Raw genomic sequence first — 24,445 nt, forward strand, 5'->3', positions numbered from 1 at the left:
ACGGGGGCGGCGGTGACACCCAGGGCTGTGGGTGACACCCAGGGCTGTGGGTGACACCCAGGGCTGTGGGTGACACCACGGGCAGGCTCTGGGGCGCTGTCGCAGCTCCCCTGCTCGTCACACCCCGCACAATTCCAGCCCTGCCACCCCCGCCGGCCCCGCAGCTCCAGGCTGGGCAGAGCTAAAGAATAAAGCAGGGATTTGGGAAAAGTTTCTCCTCAATGGATCCACCTTGGGCAGCACAAGAGCCCAGCCAGGGCTGCACCCAAGGTGAACCAAAATGGTCCCAAAATGAACCCAGGATGAACCAAAATGGCCCCAAAAATGGATGATCGGTCACAAAATTGTCAGTTCTGCCCCATTTGCATCTTGGAGTGAATTGTCCCGTTCCAGCTTCAGCCCCTGCAGTCCCACCCTTGTTTTTCTCTCTGCAGCCCACGGGGTTTGTGCTCCTGGGCTGAGATTTGGGTCATTTGTCCTCGGTGCCCAGCTGGAGCAGGAATTGTTTTGTCTCCCTGCTCTGTGTACAGAGCTCACCATCCCACAATGTGAGCCCAGACCCGCACACTAAAGCAGAATCTGAAAAATATAAAAGTTAAAACCTGAGGCATCTGTTGAGAACCTGAGAAATAGAAAGGCCAAAACCTGAGGCACCAGCGCAGAGCCTGAGAAGTAGAAAAGCCCGAGCCGGGAGGCAGCCGGGGCCGTTTCCGTGTCGGGGAGTTCGCCCCGGAGAAGGGGAAGCCCTGCCCGCTCCTGCCCTGCCCTCGCTGCCCTGCCCCGGCTTCCTCCCGTGGCTCCGTGCCTGCCTGGCCTTGCCTTGGGCTCCCAGGAGGCTGTTTGCGCTTTTCCATACAGGATAACACGGCTGGGGAGGAATCTGGTTTGGGAAAAAAAAGAAATTAAAAAAATAAAATTAAAAAAAGAAAAAAAAGGAAAGAGACAGAGCAAGCCCTAAAGTGCAGCTGGAAAAACACTGCGAGCTCCAGGGTGGCCAAGATCAACAGCAAGGACAGGCTGCTGCCCTCGGAGGGGACAGGGATGGGGTGTGCGGTCCCCATTTGGGATGAGAGCAGCGCCGGGAGGAGGGTGACGGCTGCTCGGCCCTCCCGGCCTTTCACGGCTCATTTGCGGTTCCGGGAAGGACTTCTGGGCCACCGGTGCTGCCAGAGACTTCATTTCTTTGGGCTGTCAGTTTTCCTTAAGTGCTGGAGCGGTGTCGTCCTGACGGAGGGAGGAATCACCGGTCCTTGCCCCTGCCCTGTCTCTGTCAATTGTCTCCAGGACTTCCCTCTCTCGCCCACCTTTCCAGTCCAGCTCTTTTTTCACTCTCAATTGCCTTATTGGCATGACACGGTCGGCGAGCATTGCCAAAGTTAATTTATCAAGCGGCCCTCCCCGGAGCCGCCTTTTCTCGGCACAATTGCTCCCCAAGGACTCCCGGACGCTCCGGCCGCGGCTGAGCGCTGGGGTTTAATGTCCTCATTAAAGAGCCATGAATAACCGCCCCACCCTGGGCCGTGTCAGCCCGGCGCTGGCAGAGCCCGCAGCCTCTCCTCCTGCCCCGGGAAGGAGCTGGGAGTTCACCCCGAGCTTTATTCGGAGGGCAGGCACCCAGCAAAGCCCGCGGGACGAGGCTCAGGAGGGGCCCTGGCAATTCCCCCTCTCCTCTTCGCCTTCTACCTCCTAGAAAATCCCATTTTCACCTCCTAGAAAATCCCATTTTCCCCGCCAATTTGGGGCTGGGCACAGCGAGTTTGTGCCCACACAGAGCCCTGCGTGTGCAGGAAAGCCAGGTCTGCTTTCCACGGCCGAGAGAGGATCCCAGCTGGAATCACATCCCCCAAATCTCCCTTCCACGGCCGAGAGAGGATCCCAGCTGGAATCTCATCCCCCAGGTCTCCTTTCCATGGCCGGGAGAGGATCCCAGCTGGAATCACGTCCCCCAAATCTCCTTTCCATGGCCGGGAGAGGATCCCAGCTGGAATCTCATCCCCCAAATCTCCTTTCCATGGCCGGGAGAGGATCCCAGCTGGAATCTCATCCCCCCTGCCCCTTCCCAGCCCTCGCCATGCTCCAGATACTCCAGCAAAACAAAGCGGCTGCCTCATCGAGGAAAACCTCCTCTGGAGTCACTTGAGGGAGGATTTCCCCATCCCTGCTCCGGCAGACAATGGTGGGAAGGAAGCAGGACTCATCCTCCTCATCCTCCTCATCCTCCTCATCCTCCTCATCCTCCTCATCCTCCTCATCCTCCTCATCATCCTCATCCTCCTCATCATCCTCATCCTCCTCATCCTCCTCCTCGTCCCCAGGTTCCCCCGGCTCCCGGGGGTTCCCCCCTCGGCCGGGGGCTGGGATGGGGCTCCGTGCCCCCTCTAGGGCCGGGCTTTGTCCCGCTGCCCTCCCAAGGGGTTCTGCTCTCCCCGGCAGCCCAGCCCGTGGATCTGCCCCGGGAGGGATGGCTCCGGGCAGCCGGGAAAGGCTGCGGGGTTTTGGGGGTGCTGCAGGGCTTGAGGGGCCGTGAGGCAGAGCCCGCGCCCCGCCCGCGGCAGAGGGAGCCGGCAGGAGGGTGTTTTTCCCCAGAACCTGTTTTCCAGATCCCCTGGCATCCTTCCACGGCTCTCGCCGCCTGCGTCATCCTTTTACGAGGCTGCCTGGTTCCCCGGGAGCCCCTTCCCCTCCCCTTCCCTCCCCTCCCCGCGCTGAGATTTTATTTATTTGTTTGTAACACTTCTCCTGTCCCCAGGAGCCTTTCATCCTGGAAAAATCGGTGTCAGGAGGGAGGGGACAGCCTGGGGACACCGGGAATGGCTGTCAGTCCGTGATGTCCCTCGGGGGTGCTGCCGAGGCTGCTCCCGGTGGGACCGAGCAGGGACAGGTCCCGAAGCCGCCCTCGCACTGTGGGCGCTGCCTCCAGACCCCAGCCGGGCTTTGGCTCCTCCGGAAGGGGAATTTTGGTGACGGACGGAGCAATAACGCGGGGAGGTCCCGCTGCTCTCGGTGCTTTGGGGGGGGGCACGGGCAGGGGGTGCCGCCCTTTATCCCAGCCTGGTCCAGAGCCCGCCCAGCCCGGCCTGGAGCGGCTCCAGGGATGGGGCAGCCCCAAGGATGGCAGAGGAAAGCTGCTGAGGAGGGCAGAGGAGCCCAGGTGCGGCTGTCCCCGCCGAGGTGACAGGGCCGGACTTCACGCTGAGCTTCAGGGGAGCGTCCAGCACCCGGCTCGGGGCAGCCGGACCTGCCAGCCTGCAGGGTGTCAACAGCAATTAGCGCTTCACACCCGGCCCGGAGGGGATAAACACTGGCCGGGCAGGCGGCAGGGCCGGCCAGGGGGTGCCAGACAGGAGGAGGGGACCCCGCGGGACAATGCCTGCGGTGCCAGCGCAAATTTCCCTTTTATTTTTGGCAGGGGAAGTTCGCGGCTCGGTGGGACGGATGCTCCCCCATCCCAGACGTTTTCCTGTCTCCCCCCAAAGCGCTGGTTTGAGCTGGGGGATGGCAGGAGTTGGTGTTTGGTGCCCGGGGAGGGGAGGGAGCGCGGCTAAACTGAAGGACAGGACGGGGATTGCGGAATCGCAGCATTGATAAGGAAAAGACCTTTCTGATCACCGACCATTCACAGCACTAAACCCGTCAGGCGGGGTGGGGCTGGGATGGTGCCCCGTGCAGAAAACACCTTCGTCCTGCCACGCTGTCCCCACGTGGAGCAGACATTGTCACCGAAGTGCACACATTGTCACCGAGCCCATTTCCCCTCCTCCTTCTCAGGGAGATTTGGCTTTCAGAGCGCTCCTGCTCCTCCTGACAGTGCCCAGGAGCCGTGGCTGGCTGGCTCCTGTCGGCACTTGCTGCTGAAAAAGCAGAATAAATGGGTGCTGAGCCCTGGGGGAGGTGGGATTCAGGATTGCAGAGTTTTTCCTGCCGGAGCCCCACGGCGGGGCGAGAAAGCAGCGCTGAGGAGCTGCCACCACACCAGGCCTGGAATTAAATATTAAACCTCTGCTCCCTGCAGCCTCCACAGTGGCACTGCTAATGACATTTCCTGCTGGCAGAGACGGATCCCAGCCCTGCTGTGGCAGATGCTGCCGCGGGAGCAGGGCCCTGCCATCCAGCTGGACAGGCTGGGCAGCCAAATGAAGATTGATTCCTCCTCCCAGCACCGAGCAGCAGAGGCCCAGCAGCACTGAAGCGATGCCGCGTGTGCCTGAGCGAGCAGATCTCTCAGGAGAAGAGGCTCTGGCTGGTTCCATCCCAAATCCAGGCTCAGGGAAGGCTGGAGCAGGCTGCTCTCCTCCCCGGCAGGATGCCAGAGCTGCCTGAGCTCAGCTCCTGCCCCAGGGCTCGGCGGAGTGTCCCTCCCTGAGCGTCCCTTTGGCCACCAGCCCTGCCAGGCTCCTGGAGCCCGGGGCAGCGCTGCCCCTCCTCTCCCCCAGCCCTGAGCTGCACCAGCACGGCACAAAGAGCCTTTGTGGACGTGAGGAGAGGGCAGCAGGGCTCTTCAGGAGCCTGGCATCCTGCCTGCCCTGCTTCCCATCCCTGCCTTGGCTCCCTATCCCCGCTCCCCAAACCTCCTCCCGTCTGCCCAGCCCTGCCTGCCCTTCTCCCCTGGCTCCCAGTCCCTTCCTGCCCTGCTCCCCTGCTCCCCAAACCTCCTGCCCTGCTCCCAATCCCTTCCTGCCCTGCTCCCCTGCTCCCCAAACCTCCTCCCCTGGCTCCCAATCCCTTCCTGCCCTGCTCCCCTGCTCCCCAAACCTCCTCCCCTGGTCCTCCCCCTCAGCCCAGCGCTGCTGCATCCCCCAAAATCGGGGATGTGCTCCGGGCTCCACAGCTCCCCGGGGAGCCGCTAATCCCACCCGAGGGGCCGCTAATCCCCCCCCGGGAAGGAGTATCGGGAGAATCCCCGCTGGCACCGCCGGGGCTGGCACTGCCCGGGGCTGGTACTGCCGGGGCTGGCACCGCTCGGAACCTCCCCGGGAGTGCCAAAGAGCGGGCAGGCTCCCCGGCAGATGCGTTCCCGGCAGCTCAGGGCTGTTCCCCCGCAGTCACATGGATCCCATTAGCGCTGCGCTTAACATGAACCAGAAGCGGCCCCAGGCAGCAGCGCCGCCCCGGCACAGACACAAATCTCGGGATGAAATCAGGCCAGAGCTCTGCTGAGCCTGGCTCCAGGGCCCTCCGAGCCGGCAGGGCACGCAGGGGCCGCCTGGAAAATTTTTCCTCGGGAAGGGGGAATCCGCCCGGGGCAGCTCGCTGGTGTCAAGCGGTTGTGTTTGAGTTGAGGGATGGGAACTCCCCGTGCCCTGTGATTCCGTGGGTTTCACGTTCTGCGTGGAAACTCCCTGTGCTCCACACGTCCTGCTGATTTACCCTACGGAGGGGAACAGCCACGCTCCAAAATCCTTGTTTTCCACTTTATGGACAGAAACTCCCTGAGCTCGCTCACTCACTCCATCCATCCATCCATCCATCCATCCATCCATCCATCCATCCATCCATCCATCCATCCATCCATCCATCCATCCACCCCCATCCCGTGCGAGCCCCGGGGGTCCCGGGCAGGCTCGGCTCGCTGATGGCTTTGCAAACATCCGAGGGCGTTCAAAGAAAGCCACCAAGTGGGTTTCCCCCTCCCTCTCCACCCCCCTCTTCGTGCAAATCCACACGAGCACAAACCCCTCGGAGCTCGGGATTGCAACACCCGGGTGGTTGGGCAAGAGTCGGGCAGCAGAGCCAGCCAGGGACACCCTCCTGCAGGGCCACCTGGGGATGGTGACAGCTCTGACACAATCCGGCCCTCGGGGGTGGCCCTGGCACAGCCGGGAGCTCGGGGTGATTGACTGCAGTGTCAGACCATTAACTTTTTCACACTTGCAGCCTCTAAACTCGCCCATAACTCGGAGGCGACAGACTCGGTGTTTATTTTCCGCCCGGAGAGGAGTCGGGAGCAGGAAAACAAGGACAAGCCCTTCCCGGATTCACAGCCGGGCAGAGCGGGATGAGGGTGGGCAGAGCTGGGGACGGGTCCCTGCCTGCGGAAAGTGGCGGTGGGGAAGCGATTCCATCAGCACGGAGCCAGGCTCCGATGAGTCACTGCTCCCTGAGTCACCGTCGCACAGAGCAGCAGGAGCCGGTGGCAGCGATGGTGACACCGATGGTGACACAATCGGCACGGGGAAAGCCAGGCCGGCTCCGGCTGCGCCCTGGAGCCCCCGGCGAGGCCCAGCTGCTCACCTGGCAGGGATTGCATTTCCTTTTGAAGCGTTCCTGCAGCCCTGCTCGGGGTTGGGATGTGGCAGGGCTGGGGGGTGGGGGTGCTGCTGCCCCCAGCCCCAGCAGCACAGCCCCCCCTGCCCCTGGGCTCTGCACAGCTGCCCAGCCTGCCAGGCCGACAGATCAGCCCCTCTGCACAGCTGGAACATCCCCACATTCCCTCTGGAATATTCCCAGCGGGAAGCTCTGCTCCTGCCTGGCTGCGGTGGGTCTGGGTGAGGAGGAGGAGGAGGAGGAGGAGGGCTGGGGCTGGCTTTGCAGCAGGTGTTGCTCAGCTTTGCCACCCTCTGTTTGTTTCTCCAAGCTGGAGATGCTTGAGTGCTGCAGGTTGCACAGAACCGGGGCTTGGGGACAGCCTGGATGTGCAGGGACCAGAAATCTGGGAGCAAAACTGGGCCTGGCTCGAGACTGAGGGTCCTGCTGCTGCCAGACGAGCCAAGGAATTTGCTCAGAACATCCAGATTTTGCTTGGAAGCAGCAGCACCTTCCCAGTCTGCTGTAAGCACTCCAGTTGCTACACAGGGATTGTTTTTTATAGCAACATCTCCAAGGCCTCAGCCTCGCTATCCCCATTTTTAGAAATGGAGAAGGAAGCAAAGGGAGGTGCTGCTGCTCTCAGAAGGTCTCCCGAGGCACATCCCAGCTTCCCTGGAAGCCCCAGGCAGGGCTGGGATCATCCTGGGAGCAGCTCCCAGCTCCCCCAGCCCTGCCCTGCCCCACAGCTGCTGCTCCAGGCTGACAGCAGAGCTGCTCTGAAGGTTAAAAATGCTGCCCGTGGGGAGAGCAAAGTCTGCCGCCGCCTGCAGCAAGCTTCTCGCCTGCAGTGATTGCCTGGGGATTAGCAAAGGTCAGGGTTTAGCGCTCCAGCCCTTCCCAGCCTCTTCCTTTACTGCAGGTTGGGAGATTTTTGTTGATTTAGCCTGATCCGGGATTGCGTGGAAAAATCCCACCCAGCCTGGGGGAGCAGAATTCCTGCAGCAGATGTCACGGCGCTGGCAGGGGGACAGCACCCCACCCTCGGCTGCTGGAGCCTGGCTGGGGATCCGGGGGAGCCCGGTGGGCAGAAATCTCCTTCTGAGCCCGGGCTGTGCCCTGCTGGCCCCGGAAAAGCTGGATGCTGCTTCACCCTCTCTGCTCCTGCCTTTTCAGGCTTTTCATCTCTCCCCTCCCTCCCTTCTCTTTGCCCTGACAACTTTTCCTGCAGGATGTGGGAGGGGTGGGAGCTGCAGATAACGAGCAGCCCCGGCTCTGCTCGGCTCTGCGAGGCTGAGATCGCTGCTCCCTCCGGCTCTGCCTCCCCCGGCCGCCGTGTGCTCCCAGTTCCCGGAGCCTGAGGAGGCACAGCTGGCAGCTCCTGCCCCCAAACACTCCCCGATTGTGGCTGTGGATCCGGGCAGGGCTCAGCAGCTCCTCTGGAGAAGGGTCACTGCAGTTTATCCCCAGGAAATTCCAGTTTGCGGCTCCCTGGTGTGGGGCTGGGAGGGCTTTGCTGGGATCTTGGCTGGGAGAGACCTCCCAGCTCCCAGAGGAGAGCAGGAATTGCTTCTGCCTGTGCCCTTCCAGCAGCTCTGCAGGTGGATCAGCCTCAGGGCAGGGCTCCTGGTCTCCTCTTTGTGCTGCCTCCACTGCTCCCCTGCCAGCAGGAGCGTTGCCCTGGGAAAAGAAATGCTCCAGAAGAGCCAGCTCAGGAGCTGGCAAAGGGCAGGCAGGGACAGGAACAGAGGAGAGCTGGGCAGGAACTGCCTGAGCAGGCAGCAGGAGGGCACAGGGAGAGGCTGAGGCTGCCCTGGATCCTCACTGGATCCGTGCTGGGGGAGGCAGCAGCCAGGCAGGGGCTGAGCTCGGTCTGTCACGGCAGCCCTGCAGCAGCCTGGCCACCAGGGAGGGACTCTGCAGCCTGCAGGGCCCTGGGAGCATCCCCAGGGCTGCCCCACCGTCTGGGGGCCACTGGCAGCTGCAGCTGGAGGTGCTGATCCAGCTGTGCAGCCCACCCAGCTGTGCAGCCCACCCAGTTGTGCAGCCCATCCAGCTGTGCAGCCCATCCAGCTGTGCAGCCCACCCAGCTGTGCAGCTCTCCCTCATCCCCAGGGCTGCCCCATGGCTTGGGTGCCACTGGCAGCTGCAGCTGGCAGTGCTGATCCAGCTGTGCAGCCCATCCAGCTGTGCAGCCCATCCAGCTGTGCAGTTCTCCCTCATCCCCAGGGCTGCCAGGTCCCCCGAGCTGTGCTGCAGGGCTCTGCTGTTACCCAGGTGAACGTTCCAAGGACAGAAAGGAGCCCCTGGGCTCCCTGCAGGGTGGGGGATGCTGGGGCAGGGCCCCCTTTGCTTCAGAGACCCCAAACTGGAAAAGGAGCAGCCCCTGGGGCAGGCTGGGCCCTCTGCAGGGCCTGGGTTGGGGTTGGGCTCTGGGGCTGCTTCCTCTGGCACATCCCATCTCCCAGGACATTCAGCCTTCATCCCATCACCCAGCTGCCTTCTCCCAGGACATTCAGCCTTTCATCCCAGCTCTCAGCTGTGGAGCTGGGGCTGGGCACCTCCCTCTGCTCCAGATGTTCACCCTGTTTCATCCTGGGTGCTTCCCTGTCCCCTTTCCTCTTCCCATTCCCAGAACTTCACCCCGTGGCTTTTTCCCTGACTCCAAACCCTGTCCCAGAGTCCTGTCCCTGCTCCTCCTGCCTGGTGCAGGAATTGAGCACTCCAACCCTTTTTCCACCCGCTCCCCAGACCAATATTGACCCAAGACCCCTTGGAGGTGAGGGGAGGAGGTGAGGACACGGCTGCTCCTCAGAGGGGACCATCCTGCGCGATTTTGTGTCCCCCAGCCCCAGGGCACTTTTCCTCCTGCCCTGAGGGATGCTGAGAGAAGATCCAGCGGTTCCTCCTCCCCACCCTGGAGATCCCTGCTTGGGGGGCACAGGGATGGATCCTTCCAGAGCAGGAGCAGATTCCCACCTCCCAATTAGGTTCAATTAAGGAGCACTAATGGGGCTGGGCTCGGCCCCAGCGCTGAGGCACGGGGTCAGAGCCCACAATATCCTGTTGACATCCCTCCCGAGGGGCAGTCCAGAGGGGAAGGGGCTTTGCCGAGCTGCTCCTCGGCACAAAAACCTCAGAGAGGGCTGTGGCCTCTCCTCCTGCCTCCCCTGGCTGCATTATCCAGGTCCTGAAGGAAAAGGAGCAGAGGGAAGAGTGGCCCTTTTCCCTCTGGCTCATCCCAGAGATGCTGGCAGGGAGGGGGCTGGGGGGTTTGGATAACCTGCCTCATTAGTGGCTGTATGACATCATTATCTCACATTAGCCACACTCTAGCAGAGGTAATTGGGAAGCCTCTGGAATGGCCCTGTGACCTTTAATTAATGCAGCGGGGCCTTTTCCTTGTGCTGCTCCTCACTCTGCCTCCAGCAGCTGCTTCTTGTTAAGATGCCAGAGCAGGGGAGCCTTGGTGCCATGCCGGGAGTTTCTGAGCCTCTCTGCCCCGGGGGAGGAATAAAAAAGGTGCAGGAGCAGCCTCGCTGCTGCCTGACTCGCTGCAGCCTCCTCCAGCAGCCCCTCCTGGCTCCAGGCACTGCCGGGCCAATTAGCCAGCAGTGATTAGCCAGCCAGGGCTGCGGGGAGGAAAACTGGGAGGAAAAGTGGGGATGTGGAAGTGACAGAGACACCCAGGGCTTTGGCTTGGAAAAGGGAGAAATCAGGGAGAAATTTTGGCCCTGGTGCAGGGTACCCAGCTCTGCCCCATCTCTGGGAGCGGGAGGGGCTGGAGCAGCCTGGCACAGCCTGGCACACCCCACATGGGGTGGAACTGAGCTTTTTTCCAGCCTGAACCGTTCCAGGATTGCAGGATTTGTCCCAGCTCTGGGTTTTTACCTTTGCTGCTCTGCCCTGGCTGCTCCAGGGCAGAGCAGCCAGGGCAGAGCAGCATTCCCCCTGAGGCTCTGGAATGGCCGAGCCAGAGTCATTCCAGCAGCTCTAACCCAACCCTGCCCCAGAAACCTCTGCAAAAGCCTCCAGCCTGAGGAGATCAGGGCTGGCAGCGACTCTCTGTGGGCTTTGTACTCAAAAACATGGGAAGAAATGAGAGGAAACTCTGCCCAGGCTGGAGCGTTTCACTGCCAGGTGAGCGAGGGCAGATATCAGGATCAGGGAAAAGCGTCCTCAGGTCCTTGGGAGCTGTCAGCTGGCAGAGCTTGAGCTGCTCTGACATTTGGGCTCCTCAGGGCTGAGCCTGGTGCTGCTCCTGGCACAGCTCCCTCCTGCACAGCTGGCACGGTGTCGCCGTCACCCGCTGCTGGCACGGTGTCACCGTCACCCGCTGCTGGCACGTCCACGGTGCCTTGGGAACCCTCCCCGTGGGCAGCTCCCCAGGCATTTGGGAAATTCCCACTTTGGAGCCTGGGAGCTGAGCGGGTTAATGAATGTGCTCTGGGAGAAACGGATTTGTAAAGAATTCCTGAAGTCGTGAAGAATTCTTGAGGATGGGAAGTTTATCCAGTCCTGCAGTCCTGTGGAAGGTGCACTGTAGCAGGGCCACGTGGGGTGAAAATACAGGTTTTTGTGTGGCAAAACCTAATAGACCAAAAGACATTCATAAAGTATTGAAATTTAGTAATTTAATTTTTCCCTAAAGAATTTAGGGAGAAATTTTGGGTGGGGAGGTCCTAATAAGAACAGCGTTGAGTTTTACATCTCTTCTGTCTCTTTCTCTATCGAGACTAATCATACAATAAAATCTTTTAAAAAGCCTCTCAGTTAGCCCATCTCTACAGAAGCCCATCAAACCAGCAGTGCTGGGCTGTGCTTTGATCCGAGCCGGGCTGGGGCACCCCTGGAGCCGGGGCTGGGGCCGCGCGTGTGGAGCTCTGGGCTCTGTTGTGTTTGCAACCCGAGCTGGCCCCGCTCTGTGAGGCTGCTGGCAGTGGGTGGGCCGGGATCAGGGTGGGATCAGGGCTGGGATCAGCCCGGGATCAGCCCGGGATCAGCGCAGGGAGCGAGGGATGTGCGGGAGTTACAACAACAGAGCCCCGGGATGGGGTGGGCAGCGCCGGGGTGAGGAACTCGGGACCCTGGGGGCTGACGGGGCCCTGCAGATGTGGAACAGCTCGTGTTTGGGGCCGGGCTGGGAGGAGAGGCCCTTTCAACCCAAAACATCGTTAATCAGGGCTGGGACAGCGAGTGGAGCTGGGGCTGCTGCTCCCGCTACCGTTCCGTGTCCGGGCCCGCAGCCAGGGCAGAGCTCGGACACTCCGGGAGGAGTCCCGGGTCCTTCTCCCTTTCTCTGTCGTGTTCCTTGCTGCCGGTGGCCGGCACGGGGACCCTGGTGGCCACTTCCCTCCAGCGCTCCCTCCCAGATCAGCGACTCCCCCTGGCCTGGCTCTGGGTGCAGAGAGGAAGGACACGAAGGGGTGGCCCGGGAGTCCAGCTCGTGGTCCCGGGACACCTCCCTGCAGCTCTGGACACCAGGGACAGGCTGGAGCAGTGCCAGGGCAGGGCCAGGCTGGATTTTTGGGCAGGGTTTGCCCCCAGAGGGTGCTGGGGCACTGCCCAGGGAATGGTGGCATTCCCAAGGCTGCCATGGGACAGCGCTCCCAGGGGTGCCCAGGGTGGCAGCGGTGACCCCGCTGTGCATCGCTGAGCCTTTCCCTGCCAGGACAGGGGTTCCCTGGCAGTGTCAGCACGGCCCTGCTCTCCCAGCCGGGTGAAGCTGGGATTTTCCCCTCTCCCACAGCAGCTGCGTGGATGCTCAGGAGATGCCCCGAGCCCTCCCCCGGTGCCAGCACGGTCCTCCCGTTCCGCACAGCCCACACTCCGTTTTTTGGGCTCCCACAGACCCGCTCCACAGCGTTTGAGCCGCCGGAGAGGAGGTGAAAAATCCCGGGAAAGCGCGGACTTGGCGGCTGTAAGTGACATCTAGTGGAAACGGCAGGAAGAGGAGTGCGCAGGTAAAATCCTGCCGGCTTCGGGGAAAAAAGGATTCCTGCGAGCCTGAACTTCAGCCCGGAGGCCTCTTTTCAGGACTTAAGTAAAATTTAAAAATGGATAAATAGAATAATAATGGAATAACAATATGGATTAATAATATAATGGAATAAAGAGAATAAAGAGAGTGGGTAGGCATGGAAAGGGAGGTGGCTGGGACACGGCACAGGTCACCTGGCCCTACAGCTGCTGTCCCCAAGGCAGGAGCAGCACAGCCACCCAGCCGCGGTGTCCCTGTGCTGCCCAGAGTCACGGAATCAGGAGCAGTTTGGGTTGGAAGGACTCCAAAGCTCATCCAGTGCCACCCGTGCCACCGCAGGGACACTTCCCCTGCCCCAGGCTGCTCCCAGCCCTGTCCAGCCTGGCCTGGGACATTCTCAGGGGCAGCCACTGACAAAATCCTCCAGTCCTGTGGGGACCTGTGCCCGGGGACAGCTCTGGGACAGGGGACAGTGTCTGTGCAGGCACAGCTGGGGGTGGCAGGGCTGTCCCCAGGGTCAGTGCCTCCCTGCTCCTGCCTCCTGGCCTGTCCCGCTGCCTCCGGGCATCTCCCTGCTCTGGTTTCCCTCTCCTCGGAGGTGCCTGGCGCTGCCACCCTGTCCCTGTCCCTGTCCCTGCCCGGTCGGGTGGCAGAGCGGGGCTGCTCCTGGGAGGGCAGAGCCGGAGCTGGCTCAGAAATGTGAAACCCGGCCAGGCTTGGATTAGCAACCCGAAACTGCGGCCAGGAGCCGAGCTTTGGGAAGAGCCTGGCAGAGTTTCAGGCCAGCTCGGGCTGGGTTTCAAGTGAGCCGAGTGTGACCTTTGCATGAGCCGGCTCGGGGAGCATGGGCTGGAATTTTAACAGAGCCCGGGGAGTGAGTTTCAGGCAAAAAAAAAAAACCAAAACAACAAAACCAACCAAAAAACCCCAAAACCAAAAAAAGTTAAAGGGTTTGGGTAAAAGCAATGCGGATCTGGGGTGGTTTGGGGGTGATAATTGCTGCTCACCTGCCCCCAAACCAGCAAAACCAGCCCGGTGGTTGCGGCTTCGCTGGCTCCGAGTTTCACTGCAGGGTTAACCCTTTCCTGACCACCAGCCGGTCCTCCCCGGCCTTCCCCGGGCTGGATCCCAATTGCTGCTGCTCCCAGGGAGGGCTCCTGGCCCTGTGCAGGGTCGGGGCATTCCCAAATCCCCTCGGGCAGGCGGGACCACGCAGGAGTTTATGGAAAGGAAGGAATGGATCAGATCAGGGGCAGGTCAGGGGATGGAAGGGCAGGGGAGAGCACAGGGGAGCAGCCAGACATGGACAGCCGAGGCCACTGCCTGAGGCTCTGGGATCATCCAGCTAAAACTGCAGGAGGAATGAGAAAATAATCCCAAATAAACCTCTCTGTCCCGGGCAAGCAGCAAGGGCCAAGGCTGTCTTGCTCCTGAAGCTGCAGACAGATTTCTTTTTCCATTCTGCTTTATTTTTTGTTTTTCCACTGCGATCTCTCCCTTCCTGCCCTGCTGCACAGCATGTGATGGGTGTAGATCAGGGCAGGGAGGATCTTCCTAATCAAACCCACGTTTGTTTCTCTGCATTGTCTGGGCTGTCTCACGGGGAGCTCAGCCAAGCCCCCACACTCGTGATGTTCCAGGGCTGGTTTGAAAAACTGCACGAAGGCAGAGCTTTCCCAAATGGAGTTTCTTGGGTAGGAGGGGAATTATTCCATATTGGGAATATTCCAGTTATTCCACATTGGGAATATTCCAATTATTCCACATTGGGAATATTCCAATTGTTCCACATTGGGAATATTCCAATTACTCCGTTCCCTGAGAGCTCCTTTCCCAGACACTGATGTTCCTCTGCACTGGGAGTGGTGAATGCTGAGCTGGAGGTGTCTCTCTCCCAAAGGAAGTGCCCTCCATGGCATTCCCAGTTTTCCTGCCCTTTCCATGCCCATTCCTGGCCGTGCCTCCCACGCTGTGTCCCACCAGGCACGGGGGGGCCACATCTGCTGCTTTATTTCGGGCCCTGCTCTCATGGCAGGGTGACATTGGTTATTTATATCACGTCCTGGATCCCACAGCGTCCGTCCTGGAGGTGCTGGTGCCATCCGCAGGATGGGGCTGGAGCAGCCTGCAGCATCCTGGGATCATCCCAGGATCATCCCAGATCATCCCAGAATCATCCCAGGATCATCCCACCATCCCAGGATCATCCCAGAATCATCCCAGATCATCCCAGAATCATCCCAGATCATCCCAGGATCATCCCACCATCCCAGATCATCCCAGGATCATCCCAGGATCATCCCAGAATCATCCCAGGATCATCCCACCATCCCAGAATCATCCCAGATCATTCCGGGATCATCCCGGGATCATCCCAGAATCCTCCCGGGATCTTCTCAGAATTATCCCAGGATCATCCCAGCCCCATCCCAGTCCATCCCAGCCCCATCCCACCCTCCGGCTGCCGCCCCAGCTGTGTCCCTGCCCCTCCCGCGCTCCCTGCTGCTTTGCCGGCAGTTGTTGAAAGCTTTCCCTGCCTCAGGCCCGGCTCCAAGGGAAGGAAGTCGGCTGAGCCAAGCAGAGGAAACCGCTCGGTTTCCCCTCTGGTCTGCGAGGCGTGCGAGGGGAGCGGGGCGCGGGCAGATCAGGGGCGAGGGAGGCCGGGGAGGAGCGGCCGAGGGAGGCCGGGGAGGAGCGGCTCTTCCTCCAGATGTTCTCGGCCGGAGGAGGGAAGCGTGTCCCGGGCAATGTTCCCTCCGGCCGCCGCTGGGCTGGGCTCTGCTGGCTCCCTTCGGCCGTGCAGTGCGGGACGGCCGCCACCGCGGGGAGCTTCCGTCCCGCGGGATGGCACGGCAGGACCGGGGACACTGCTGTCCCCTGCCCGTGGGGACAGAGCCGTCCCGCGGCATGGCAGGGCAGGACCTGCTGTCCCCTGCCCGTGGGGACAGAGCCATCCCGTGGGATGGCAGGGCAGGACCGGGGACCTGCTGTCCCCTCTCCATGGGGACACAGCCGGGAGCGGTCCCCCGGCTCCCTGGGGTGGGCAGGGGGGCATGGCCACACCTGGCCCTGGGGAGGACCCCCGAGGGGTTTAGGGCCTGTGGGACCCCCGAGGGGTTTAGGGCCTGTGGGACCCCCGAGGGGTGCAGGGCCTGTGGGACCCCCGAGGGGTGCAGGGCCTGTGGGACCCCCGAGGGGTGCAGAGCCTGTGGGACCCCCGAGGGGTGCAGAGCCTGTGGGACCCCCGAGGGGTGCAGGGCCTGTGGGACCCCCGAGGGGTTTAGGGCCTGTGGGACCCCCGAGGGGTGCAGGGTCTGTGGGACCCCCAAGGGCTGCAGGGCCTGTGGGACCCCCGAGGGGTGCAGGGCCTGTGGGACCCCCGAGAAGTGCAGGGTCACTCTCGGCTCCCACAGCACCCCCAGCCCTGGCCAGGCCGTGCCCCACTGGGGGGTCCTGGGGGCCCAGGGGGTGCCTGGAGCCTCGGGGCAGGGCTGGGGGCCTGGGCTGGGCTGGGGCTCGCTCTGCCAGCCCCTGTCCTGCAGGCAGCTCCTCCAGGGCAGCTATTTCTGGCCCTGGGATGGGGAGGAGGAGGAAGGTGGGAGGAAGGCCCGGGGCTGGTGGGAGCTGAGGGTTATTTCTGGCTCAGCTTCGTGACCTGCCAGGCCACCCTTGGGCACTCTGCCGCTGCCCCGTGCCAGGCTCCCCCCGAGCTGTGCCCGCAGCACGTGGCCCAGGTGGCCCTGGTGCCGTGGGCCGGCTGCCACACGCCCTGCAAGGTTTGTCACAAGACCCTGGAGCTGGCTGTGACCTCCTGATGTCACCCGGCAGCAGGCTGGCAATCAGTGCCCTGGGAGCGCCCTAAATAGGTGAACCCTGCCCCTGGGGTGGCTTCGTGTCACCCTGGAGAGTGTGACTAAGGCAAAGAGGTGGCTCTGTGGGAAAAGGGACAGTCGCTGCCACCCAGGTGTGCCAAAGGCTGGCAGCTCCGTGGCGTGTCCCCCTTCCCCATGGGGTGACCCCGGCAGGGAGCAGGGGGCACCAGGAGGGTCCCGGTGCCCCCAGCTGCGGCTGTGGCACGGTCACACATTGGCTGCCACCCTGGCATGTCCCCCACCAGTTCTATATATGGCCCTGCCCTCTCCGGGCCGGTGGCACTGGGATCTCAAGTGACACCGGGGAGGGAGGGAGGGTTTATTTTTAGCCCCTGAATGGATCTGAGCTGGAGCCGGGCTCTCTGCCCCCGGCCAGGGCACGGCATCATGTTGTGCTGGGAGGGCTCTCCTGCGCGGCTCCTCGAATGGCTCCATCCCCGCCCGGGGCTGGGGGACAGGTAGGACGGCCCTTGTCACCTCCCCGCGTGTCCTGCTGTCCCGCTGTGCCGCAGGTCCCTGCCCAGGGCGCCGGGCAAGGGCGGGGCTGCTGCCCAGGCTGCGCGGGGTGCCCCGGCTGCTCCGGGCTGCGGGAACGCTCGGGAACATCACTGGGGGGTTTAAGGTGGATTGGAGGCAAAATGGGGGGGAAGGGGGGGTGTGGGGTGTGATGCTGCTGTGGGGAGAACCCCAAAACCCCAGTGCAGCTCTGGGGAGCATCCAAAGCCCCACTGCAGCTCTGGGGAGCATCCCAAAGCCTCGGTGCAGCTCTGGGGAGCATCCCAAAGCCTCGGTTCAGCTCTGGGGAGCATCCAAAGCCCCACTGCAGCTCTGGGGAGCATCCCAAAGCCCCGGTGCAGCTCTGGGGAGCATCCCAAAGCCCCAGAGCAGCTCTGGGGAGCATCCAAAGCCCCACTGCAGCTCTGGGGAGCATCCCAAAGCCCCGGTGCAGCTCTGGGGAGCATCCCAAAGCCCCGGTGCAGCCGTGCTGGGGAGCAGAGGCAGAGGGGACCAGAGGGGATGGCAGTGGCCTCTCCCACTGCTGGCTGGGTTGTGGTCAGCACGGCCATCCCTGTCCTGCTGAGGTTCCCAGGGGATGGAATGCTGGAATTTCTAGATGGGTTTGGGCTGGAAGCGGGTGAGGATGAGCAGGTGGAAGGGAGGAACCGGGAGGAAGGGCTGGGGGCGCACAGCTGGCCTCCGTGTGCCCACAGCGGGGCCGCCCCGTCCTGCCTGACGTGTCGCCGCTCCCCCGCCGCAGGCATGGATAACTTCGAGTACAGCATCCAGCTGAACGACCGCGAATGGGCCGAGTTCTTCCAGGCTTCCGAGGAGTGCAGCCTGGCGCCGGCCTCGCTGGCCACGGCCGAGGAGCAGTGCCTCAGTGACATTGAGCAAGGGGACGCCTCGGGACGCGACTGTCCCCGCAGCACCGGCGGGGTGACGGCAGCCAGGCCGGGCAGCGAGCCAGCATTGCCTGGCACGGCCAGCGCTGCCCCACGTGGTGACACGGCCGGTGACACGGCCGGTGACACCGCCGGTGACACCGCCCCGCGCCGGCCGGAGCGCGGGCAGCTCTGCGTGCCGGAGCTGCTGTCGGGCAGCGAGGACGAAGCGGAGCTGGGCTCTGTGGGCAGGTTCCTGTGCGACAGCGACAAGCCCAGCTGCCCGGCGCCCGCTGCCATGCCCAGCGCCCAGAGGAGGCAGCCGCCGCGGCCGCCCGGGAGGGACACGGCGGTGGCAGCGGCCGGAGGCAGCCAGGCCACGGAGCCCTCCGGACCCCCCGAGCAGGGCGGGGACGCGGGAGGGGGACAAGCCCTGCTGGCACAGCCAGAAGCTCCAGCAGCCTCTGCCTCGGCGGAGGGATCGGCCGAGAAAAGCGCTGTCCCCTCGGAGCCCGGGCTGCGGGGACCCGCGGGGGACCCCCCGAGCCCGTCGCTGGGGACGGGGCCCAGGGTGGCGGCGGAGGAGGAGAAGGCGGGCACGGAGCCGAGCTCGCCGAGCGCATCCCCCAGCGTGGTGAGGCCCAAGGTGCCGGCACAGCCGAGGAAGAGCCGCAAGCAGCGCGGAGCCGGCGGCACCGAGGGGGACAGGGACCCTCTGACAGCGGCACCGGGCGCCACCCCGGCCGGGAAGGCACCGCCGGGCTCGCCGGTGTCCCCTCGGAAGGGCAGAGCGAAGGACAAGGCGGCCAAGGGAGCGCTGGTGAGGCTGGGCAGCGAGGAGGCTGCGGAGAACAAGCAGGCGGTGCCCGGCGCCGGCGTGGATGGCGGCGATGCCGGCACTGCTCCCCCAAAGCCCCGCGGCAAGGAGCCGGGGCCGCAGTCCCCGGGGAAGGCGAAGGCCACCAAGCCCCCAAAGGCAGGGCAGGCCGGTGGCTTGGGCGGACGTGACAGTGTCCCAGCGGTGCCTGGCCACGGAGCCGCGGCTCCTCCAGCACCGGCGGGCCGGGAGGTGCCAGGGAAGCCTCTGCAGCCCGGGAGTGCGGCAGCGTTTGGAGGGAATGCTGCTGAGGGGGCTGGGGGGGAGCCTGCTGCTGGGAGCCCTGGAGTTCCTGCTGCTGAGATTCCCAGGAAGCCCTCAGAGATCCCTGGAGCTCCTGCAGCTGAGATCCCTGGAATTCTTGCAGCTGAGATTCCCAGGAAACCCTCAGAGATCCCTGGAGTTCCTGCAGCTGAGACCCCTGGAATTCCTGCTGCTGAGAGCCCTGGAATTCCTGCTGCTGAGATTCCCAGGAAGCCCTCAGAGATCCCTGCAGTCCCTGCAGTTCCTGCTGCCGAGATTCCCAGGAAGTCTGCAGCTGAGGCTCCCAGGAAACCCTCAGAGGTCCCTGAGGTTCCTGCACCTGAAATCCCTTGGGAGCCTGCAGCTGGGATCCCCAGGAGTCCTGCAGCTGGAATTCCCAGGATCCCTGCCAGTGAGATCCCCAGGATCCCTGCAGCTGAACTCCCCAGGATCCCTGCAGCTGAGCTCCCCAGGATCCCTGCAGCTGAGCTCCCTAGGATCCCTGCCATTGAGATCCCATCTGAGCCTGCAGCTGAGCTCCCCAGAATCCCTGCAGCTGGGATTCCCAGGATCCCTGCAGCTGGGATCCCCAGGACCCCTGCCATTGAGCTCCCCAGGACCCCTGCCATTGAGATCCCCAGGACCCCTGCCATTGAGATCCCCAGGATCCCTGCAGCTGAGCTCCCCAGGATCCCTGCCATCGAGATCCCGTCTGAGCCTGCAGCTGGGATCCCCTGGGAAGCTGCAGCTGAGCTCCCCAGGGCCGTGAGCCCGCTGTGCTTTGCCGACGGCGCCTCGGGCAAGCCCAACTCGCTGGATGTGACCTGGCCCGAGATGTACGAGTACCTGTTCTGCGACTCCCAGGAGGAGGAGGAGGAGCTGGGCAGCTCCCTGGAGGGGCGCAGATCGCCCTTGCAGAGGGAAATCTCCTGGCCAGAACTGTACGAGTACTTCTTCACCGAGCCAGAAGGAAGCAGGAAAAAAGGCAAAGCCAAAGACAGGAAAAGAAAGAAGGTCAGAGGCTTGGAGCGCCCCGGGCTGCACAAGGAGGCTCCCAGCTCTGCTCCAGACAAGGACACCGTGGTTATCTCAGTCCCTGATGTCTATGAACACTTCTTCCCAGAGCCAGCCCCCAACAGGATGGGCTGGAGAGGGATTTTCTCCATGGCTCCAGCCTCGGAGGTGAAGAAAGCTGTGGGGGCTTTGAGGTCCCTGCTGCAGAGGCAGGGGCGGCTGGGAGGAGGCCAAGCCCCAACCTCGCAGGCCCTGGTGCCCAGAAGATCCGGAGAGGAGCTCGCCCTGGTCCCGCTGGGAGGAGCCCAGGTGTGGCCAGAAGGTGAGGACAGGGCCCTGGCACTGAGAGGTAAATCCTGGTGTCCCCTGTAGGGCTGTGTCACCCTGGTTCTCCTTTGGGATGCTCCCTCTGTCCCTCGGGATGTTCCTCCCTCAGTCCCTCAGGATGTCCTTTGGGATGTCCCTCTCTCTGTCCCTCAGGATGTCCTTTGGGATGTCCCTCTCTCTGTCCCTCGGGCTGTTCCTCTCTCTGTCCCTCAGGATGTCCTTTGGGATGTCCCTCTCTCTGTCCCCGTGCCAAGCCAGTGCTCCTGGCCAGGTCCCCCAGCATGGACAGGGAATGTGGGACTGTAAAACCCACCCTGAGCAAAAAACACCCTCTGGAGACCTCAGAGGTCACCTGAGCATTGCCTGTTCCTGGGGGCAGGTGGGAGAAATGGGAATAAGGGGGAGGTTTGATCCACCAGGACAGGCAGGGGATTGTCTTTGAGCTTAAATGGTGCTCAGAGCCTCAGAGTTAATCCTAAACCCAAACACTGAGGGAGCCATCCCAAAGGGAGCCTCAACATGGAGCTTCCAGTCTGTTTGCATGGAGGAAAAAACCCCTTTGAGGTGGTCACAGCTAATTAACAAGCCAGCTTTAATTAAAAGCCTGATCAGATGAATAGGAGCAAGCAAAAAGAACCTGATGTGGAGCTGTTCCAGGCTGGGTCAGGGAATGCAGAGCACTCAGGGATGTCTCCATCCCTGGGGAGGCAGGAGTGGGGTGGGATGCCCCGAGGGATGCTGAGCACTCTGTGATGCTGTCCTAGAGCTGGCTGTGCCTGGGGACACTGGTGACAGGAAGGGGACCGTGCCTGTGTCCCCAGGGATTGCTGTGTCCCAAATCTGTGGGATTGCTGTGTCCCAAACCTGTTCCCCAGACCCAACTGCAGCCTCCACAGGGAGATCTGTGGGGAGGCAGCCTGGGGTGGCTTTAGCAGACATTTCCTCGGGGTTTGTAACCAAGTGTAGGACTGAGGGGGGGTGACAAATGTGCCACTGTCCCTTGGGAACGCGCAGAGCCCTCTGACGTCCCCCCCTGGTGCCAAAAGACCTCCAGGGATGATCTCCCAGGGATTTGCTGTGGGGGGGCAGAGGGGGTGGCACGGAGCCCCCAGACCTCGTGCTCCTCTCGTGGCAGGAGCAGCAGAGGAGCCCCGGGTGCTGAGCCACAAGGACATGTGCCTCGTCTTCTGCGCCTTCGCCTCCTGGGCCGTGAAGACATCTGACCTGCAGGCTCCGGATGCCTGGAAGACCAGTACGTACAGTGCCCGCCTGCACGGGGCTGGGGAGGGCTCTGGGGGACCTTGGCAGGGAGGAAAAGAGGGATATTTATACCTGCAGCTGCCTGTGGGGAAGTGCAGCCCTTTTTCCCGGTGTTCCAAAGTCGTTTCCGTGCCTCCTCTCCCCTCTGATCCCGAGTGCCGCTCGTGTCTTTTGTGCTTTCCCCACACAGCAGCTGCTGGCTGGGGCTGAGCTGCCTCCAAGGCCTTGGTCCTGCTCCATCCAGCCCCATCCAGTTTGTCAGGACTTCCTCAGGACCTGCAGTGAGCAGGTTTAGGTTCCCTCATCCCAGCAGGAGCAAAATTCCCAACACAATTGGCCTCGCAGCAAGGCCAAGCCTGCCTGGGGTTCTTTTGTCCACGGCCAAAACCTTCAACCAGCACCAAAATTCCCGTGTTTTTCTGAGGTGCTTGGAAGGTTTAATCTTCTCCCCAAAGAGGAAGAGGAAGAGGAAGTTTAATCTGCCCCCCATCATCCTCCTGCACTGAGTCCTGCAATTCCCTGGAGATCTGTGGGATCCTCTCCTCTCCAAGCCCAGCTCTTGGAAGCTGGTGAGGAGAGAGGAAGCTGAGGAAACAGAAATTCACAGAATCCCGCAGGAGTGGGGGTGGCTGGATGAGCGAGGGCTCAGGGAGAGCAGCATTCCCAATCCCAATCCCTGGATGCAGCCTGGAGAGCCCTTCCAGGGCAGCATTCCCAATCCCTGGATGCAGGCTGGAGAGCCCTTCCAGGGCAGCATTCCCAATCCCTGGATGCAGCCTGGAGAGCCCTTCCAGAGCAGCATTCCCAATCCCAATCCCTGCCTGGAGAGCCCTTCCAGGGCAGCATTCCCAATCCCAATCCCTGGGTGCAGCCTGGAGAGCCCTTCCAGGGCAGCATTCCTCTGCAGAGCCCCTTCCATGGGAAGCAATGCCAGGGCCGAGGCTCCCTGCTGCTCTCGCAGGCGAGGAATGTTCCCTGCGAAGGTCAGCAGGAAGCTGACACCGCGGGCTGGGAATAGCTCCTGAGCTAAGGCTGCTCTCTGCCCTCATCCCCGCAGCCCCTGGCCTGCTCCCCGTCCCGCTGAGGTTTTGGGGCGGCCCCAGGGAAGGTGTGGAATGGGGGATGAGCTCCTCACGCCCCGGGGCGGGATGACCTGGGGAGGAGGGAGGCAGGAGCGGCTCTCTCTGGGCATTTGGGCTCAAACAAGCTGAGTTTGTGTTCCTCTAGCTCATAGCTCAAAATCCAGTCTGAGTTTAAAACGTGGTGTCCCAAACCACGCTCGGATTCCTGGTTTTGTTTGGGAATCAAGGGAGCTTATTGTCCCTTAGGAATCACGTGGAAAACTTTGGGTGCAAGGACAGAGCAGAGCTTGGTTTGTGTTCCACCCCCATTAGTTATTTCTTGTGTCCTTACATCTTTTGATTTGGAGCTTGGGATGTTTTCTGCTCTTGGCTGGGGCTAGAAAATCCCCAGAAAAGCCACAAAATGGGATTTTTCATAGCCTCCTCCTGGTGCAAACAGAAGCAGGAAACGAAGGTGCTGTCCTGAAGCCCTGGTGGGGTTTTCCTTGCGTGTCTTTCATCCAAGATCAAATCTCCCCCTGAACCCGTGACTCCAGCCAATCCACGGAATCCCCACCTGGATCCGGGTATCCCCCCGCCTCCATTAACTCCCCCTCTGGATCTCTGTGCCCAACCAGAGCATCCCCCTTAAACCAGCCCTTTTTGGGGTGCTGGTGTCTCCACGCCCCCCAGCTCGGCCCTGGTGTGCCCAGCCAGGCTCTGGGAGCAGATTCCGTGCGGAGGGAATGCAAAACACCGGCAGGAGGGGACGGGGGAGGGACGGGAGCGACCCCCGCGTGTCCCCGCGCAGTCCGGGACCCCCGGGGCCGGGAGGAGCCCCCGGAGTCACGGTGGGAATGTGCTGGGCTCTTTTCCAGTGTTCCTGGCGAGCTTTGGCACCCTCTCGGCCATCCGCTACTTCCGAAGGCAGGTCAGGGAAGGGCACCCCCGGACTTAACCCCTGCCGCGCCGGAGCCGCTGCCCGGGGCCGGGACTTTGTTCGGGACAGTGGGAGAAGCCTGGAGCCGGCCCCGAGAGCTTCCCCGGCCCCATCCGCGACGGGACAGGATGGCACCGGGAGCGGGAGCCTCCCGGGGACGGGAACTGACGGTAGGACAGGACAGGACAGGACAGGGGCTGGCAGCGCCAGCCGGTCCCTCCTCCCCGCTGGAGTCACCTGGTGGCACAGGAGGGCACGGAGGACGCAGGGAAGCGCTTCATCCCGACAAAAGAGCCGGGATACCCGTGAAGGAGCTTTGGGAAGAGCTCGGCCGAGCCTGGGCTGGGCAGCAGCTGCCGGGGGATGCGGGGGTCGCTGCCAAGCGCTCCCATGACCGCTCCGATCGCTCCGGGAGGATCAGAGCCCGCTCGGGTTTCACTCCAGGGAGTGCAGTGATGAGGGGATAAGGTTTCTGCCGCACGTGGCCGCCGCAGCCCCGGCTGGCTCTGTCCCTGGGGACAGCTGCGGCAGGGACACGTCCCCGTCCCGCAGCAGGGGACGGGCAGGGGTCACTCGGACCCTCGGGGGAAGGGACAGCCGGGGAGGGCAGCAGGGACAGGGGCTGAGCTCACGGAGGTGTCAGGAGAAGGGACAGGGGGATGTCGGAGATGGAGGCGGGCAGGTCTGGCTGTGCCAATCAGCCGGGAAAGGCTCTGGATATTCGATTTATTTCCTCCCGTCCAGGGAGGCACAGCTGGCTGGGGGAGATGTGGGGTGAGGAGAGCGGGGAATGGAAAGTGGGGGGAAAATGGAATGGTTCAGTTCCCCCTCTCCCCAGTGCCTCCCTCAGCACCCCAGGGCATCACTCAGGAGGAATTTCCTCCCCTCACCAGCCTGGGACAGCCCCAGTGAGGGAGTGAGATCCACGGGGGCTCTGTGCTGTGTTTGTGAGGCGACAGCAGAGAGGGGAGCTTCCCTTCCTCGTGCTGAAAAGCTGAAAGGGCTGCAGGGCTGGGCCGGGGGTGCTGCTGAGAGGAGGGCACAGCGGGACCTGGGACAGGGGGTGAGGGCTGGACCGGCTCTGCACGGCCTGGAGCAGCTGAGCACCCACTGAGAGGGCTTCTGGGGAGGAGGAGAGCAGATATGGAACGTGCTGGAAGCTTCTAATAAAGTTCTATCTCATTTACTACTTCTGCGTCCATCCCTCTGTCTGTGGGGAGCCGTTCAGGGAGCCCTGGGCTTTGCA

At 62.6% G+C, this 24,445-nt stretch overlaps 2 protein-coding genes across 4 annotated transcripts in view; one reads left to right on the plus strand and one right to left on the minus strand.

The window, feature by feature from the left end:
- The first annotated feature begins 16,425 nt into the window (after positions 1 to 16,425).
- Positions 16,426 to 24,343, plus strand: PERM1 (PPARGC1 and ESRR induced regulator, muscle 1). 3 transcript variants are annotated; one of them, XM_084220011.1, is made up of 5 exons: positions 16,426 to 16,553; positions 17,354 to 19,009; positions 19,082 to 19,960; positions 21,074 to 21,190; positions 23,138 to 24,343. In XM_084220011.1, the coding sequence occupies exons 2-5, from the start codon at positions 17,356 to 17,358 to the stop codon at positions 23,215 to 23,217; spliced, it is 2,730 nt and encodes a 909-aa protein (XP_084076137.1). In that variant the 5' UTR covers positions 16,426 to 16,553; positions 17,354 to 17,355; the 3' UTR covers positions 23,218 to 24,343. The 3 variants fall into 3 exon arrangements, with proteins under 3 accessions (XP_084076137.1, XP_084076135.1, XP_084076136.1); XM_084220009.1 differs by having other exon boundaries at positions 17,354 to 19,960; XM_084220010.1 differs by having other exon boundaries at positions 17,354 to 19,933.
- Positions 23,635 to 24,445, minus strand: part of PLEKHN1 (pleckstrin homology domain containing N1) — a gene marked incomplete at both ends in the record, with an annotated part of 47,303 nt that continues 46,492 nt past the window's right edge. The window contains one exon of the mRNA XM_084220408.1: positions 23,635 to 23,779. Within this exon, the coding sequence (XP_084076534.1) occupies positions 23,635 to 23,779 (145 nt within the window). The remainder of the gene's footprint in view (positions 23,780 to 24,445) is intronic.

This window comes from Fringilla coelebs (assembly GCF_963513975.1).
Source record: "Fringilla coelebs genome assembly, chromosome: 22".
NCBI classification, from domain to species: Eukaryota; Metazoa; Chordata; class Aves; order Passeriformes; family Fringillidae; genus Fringilla; species Fringilla coelebs.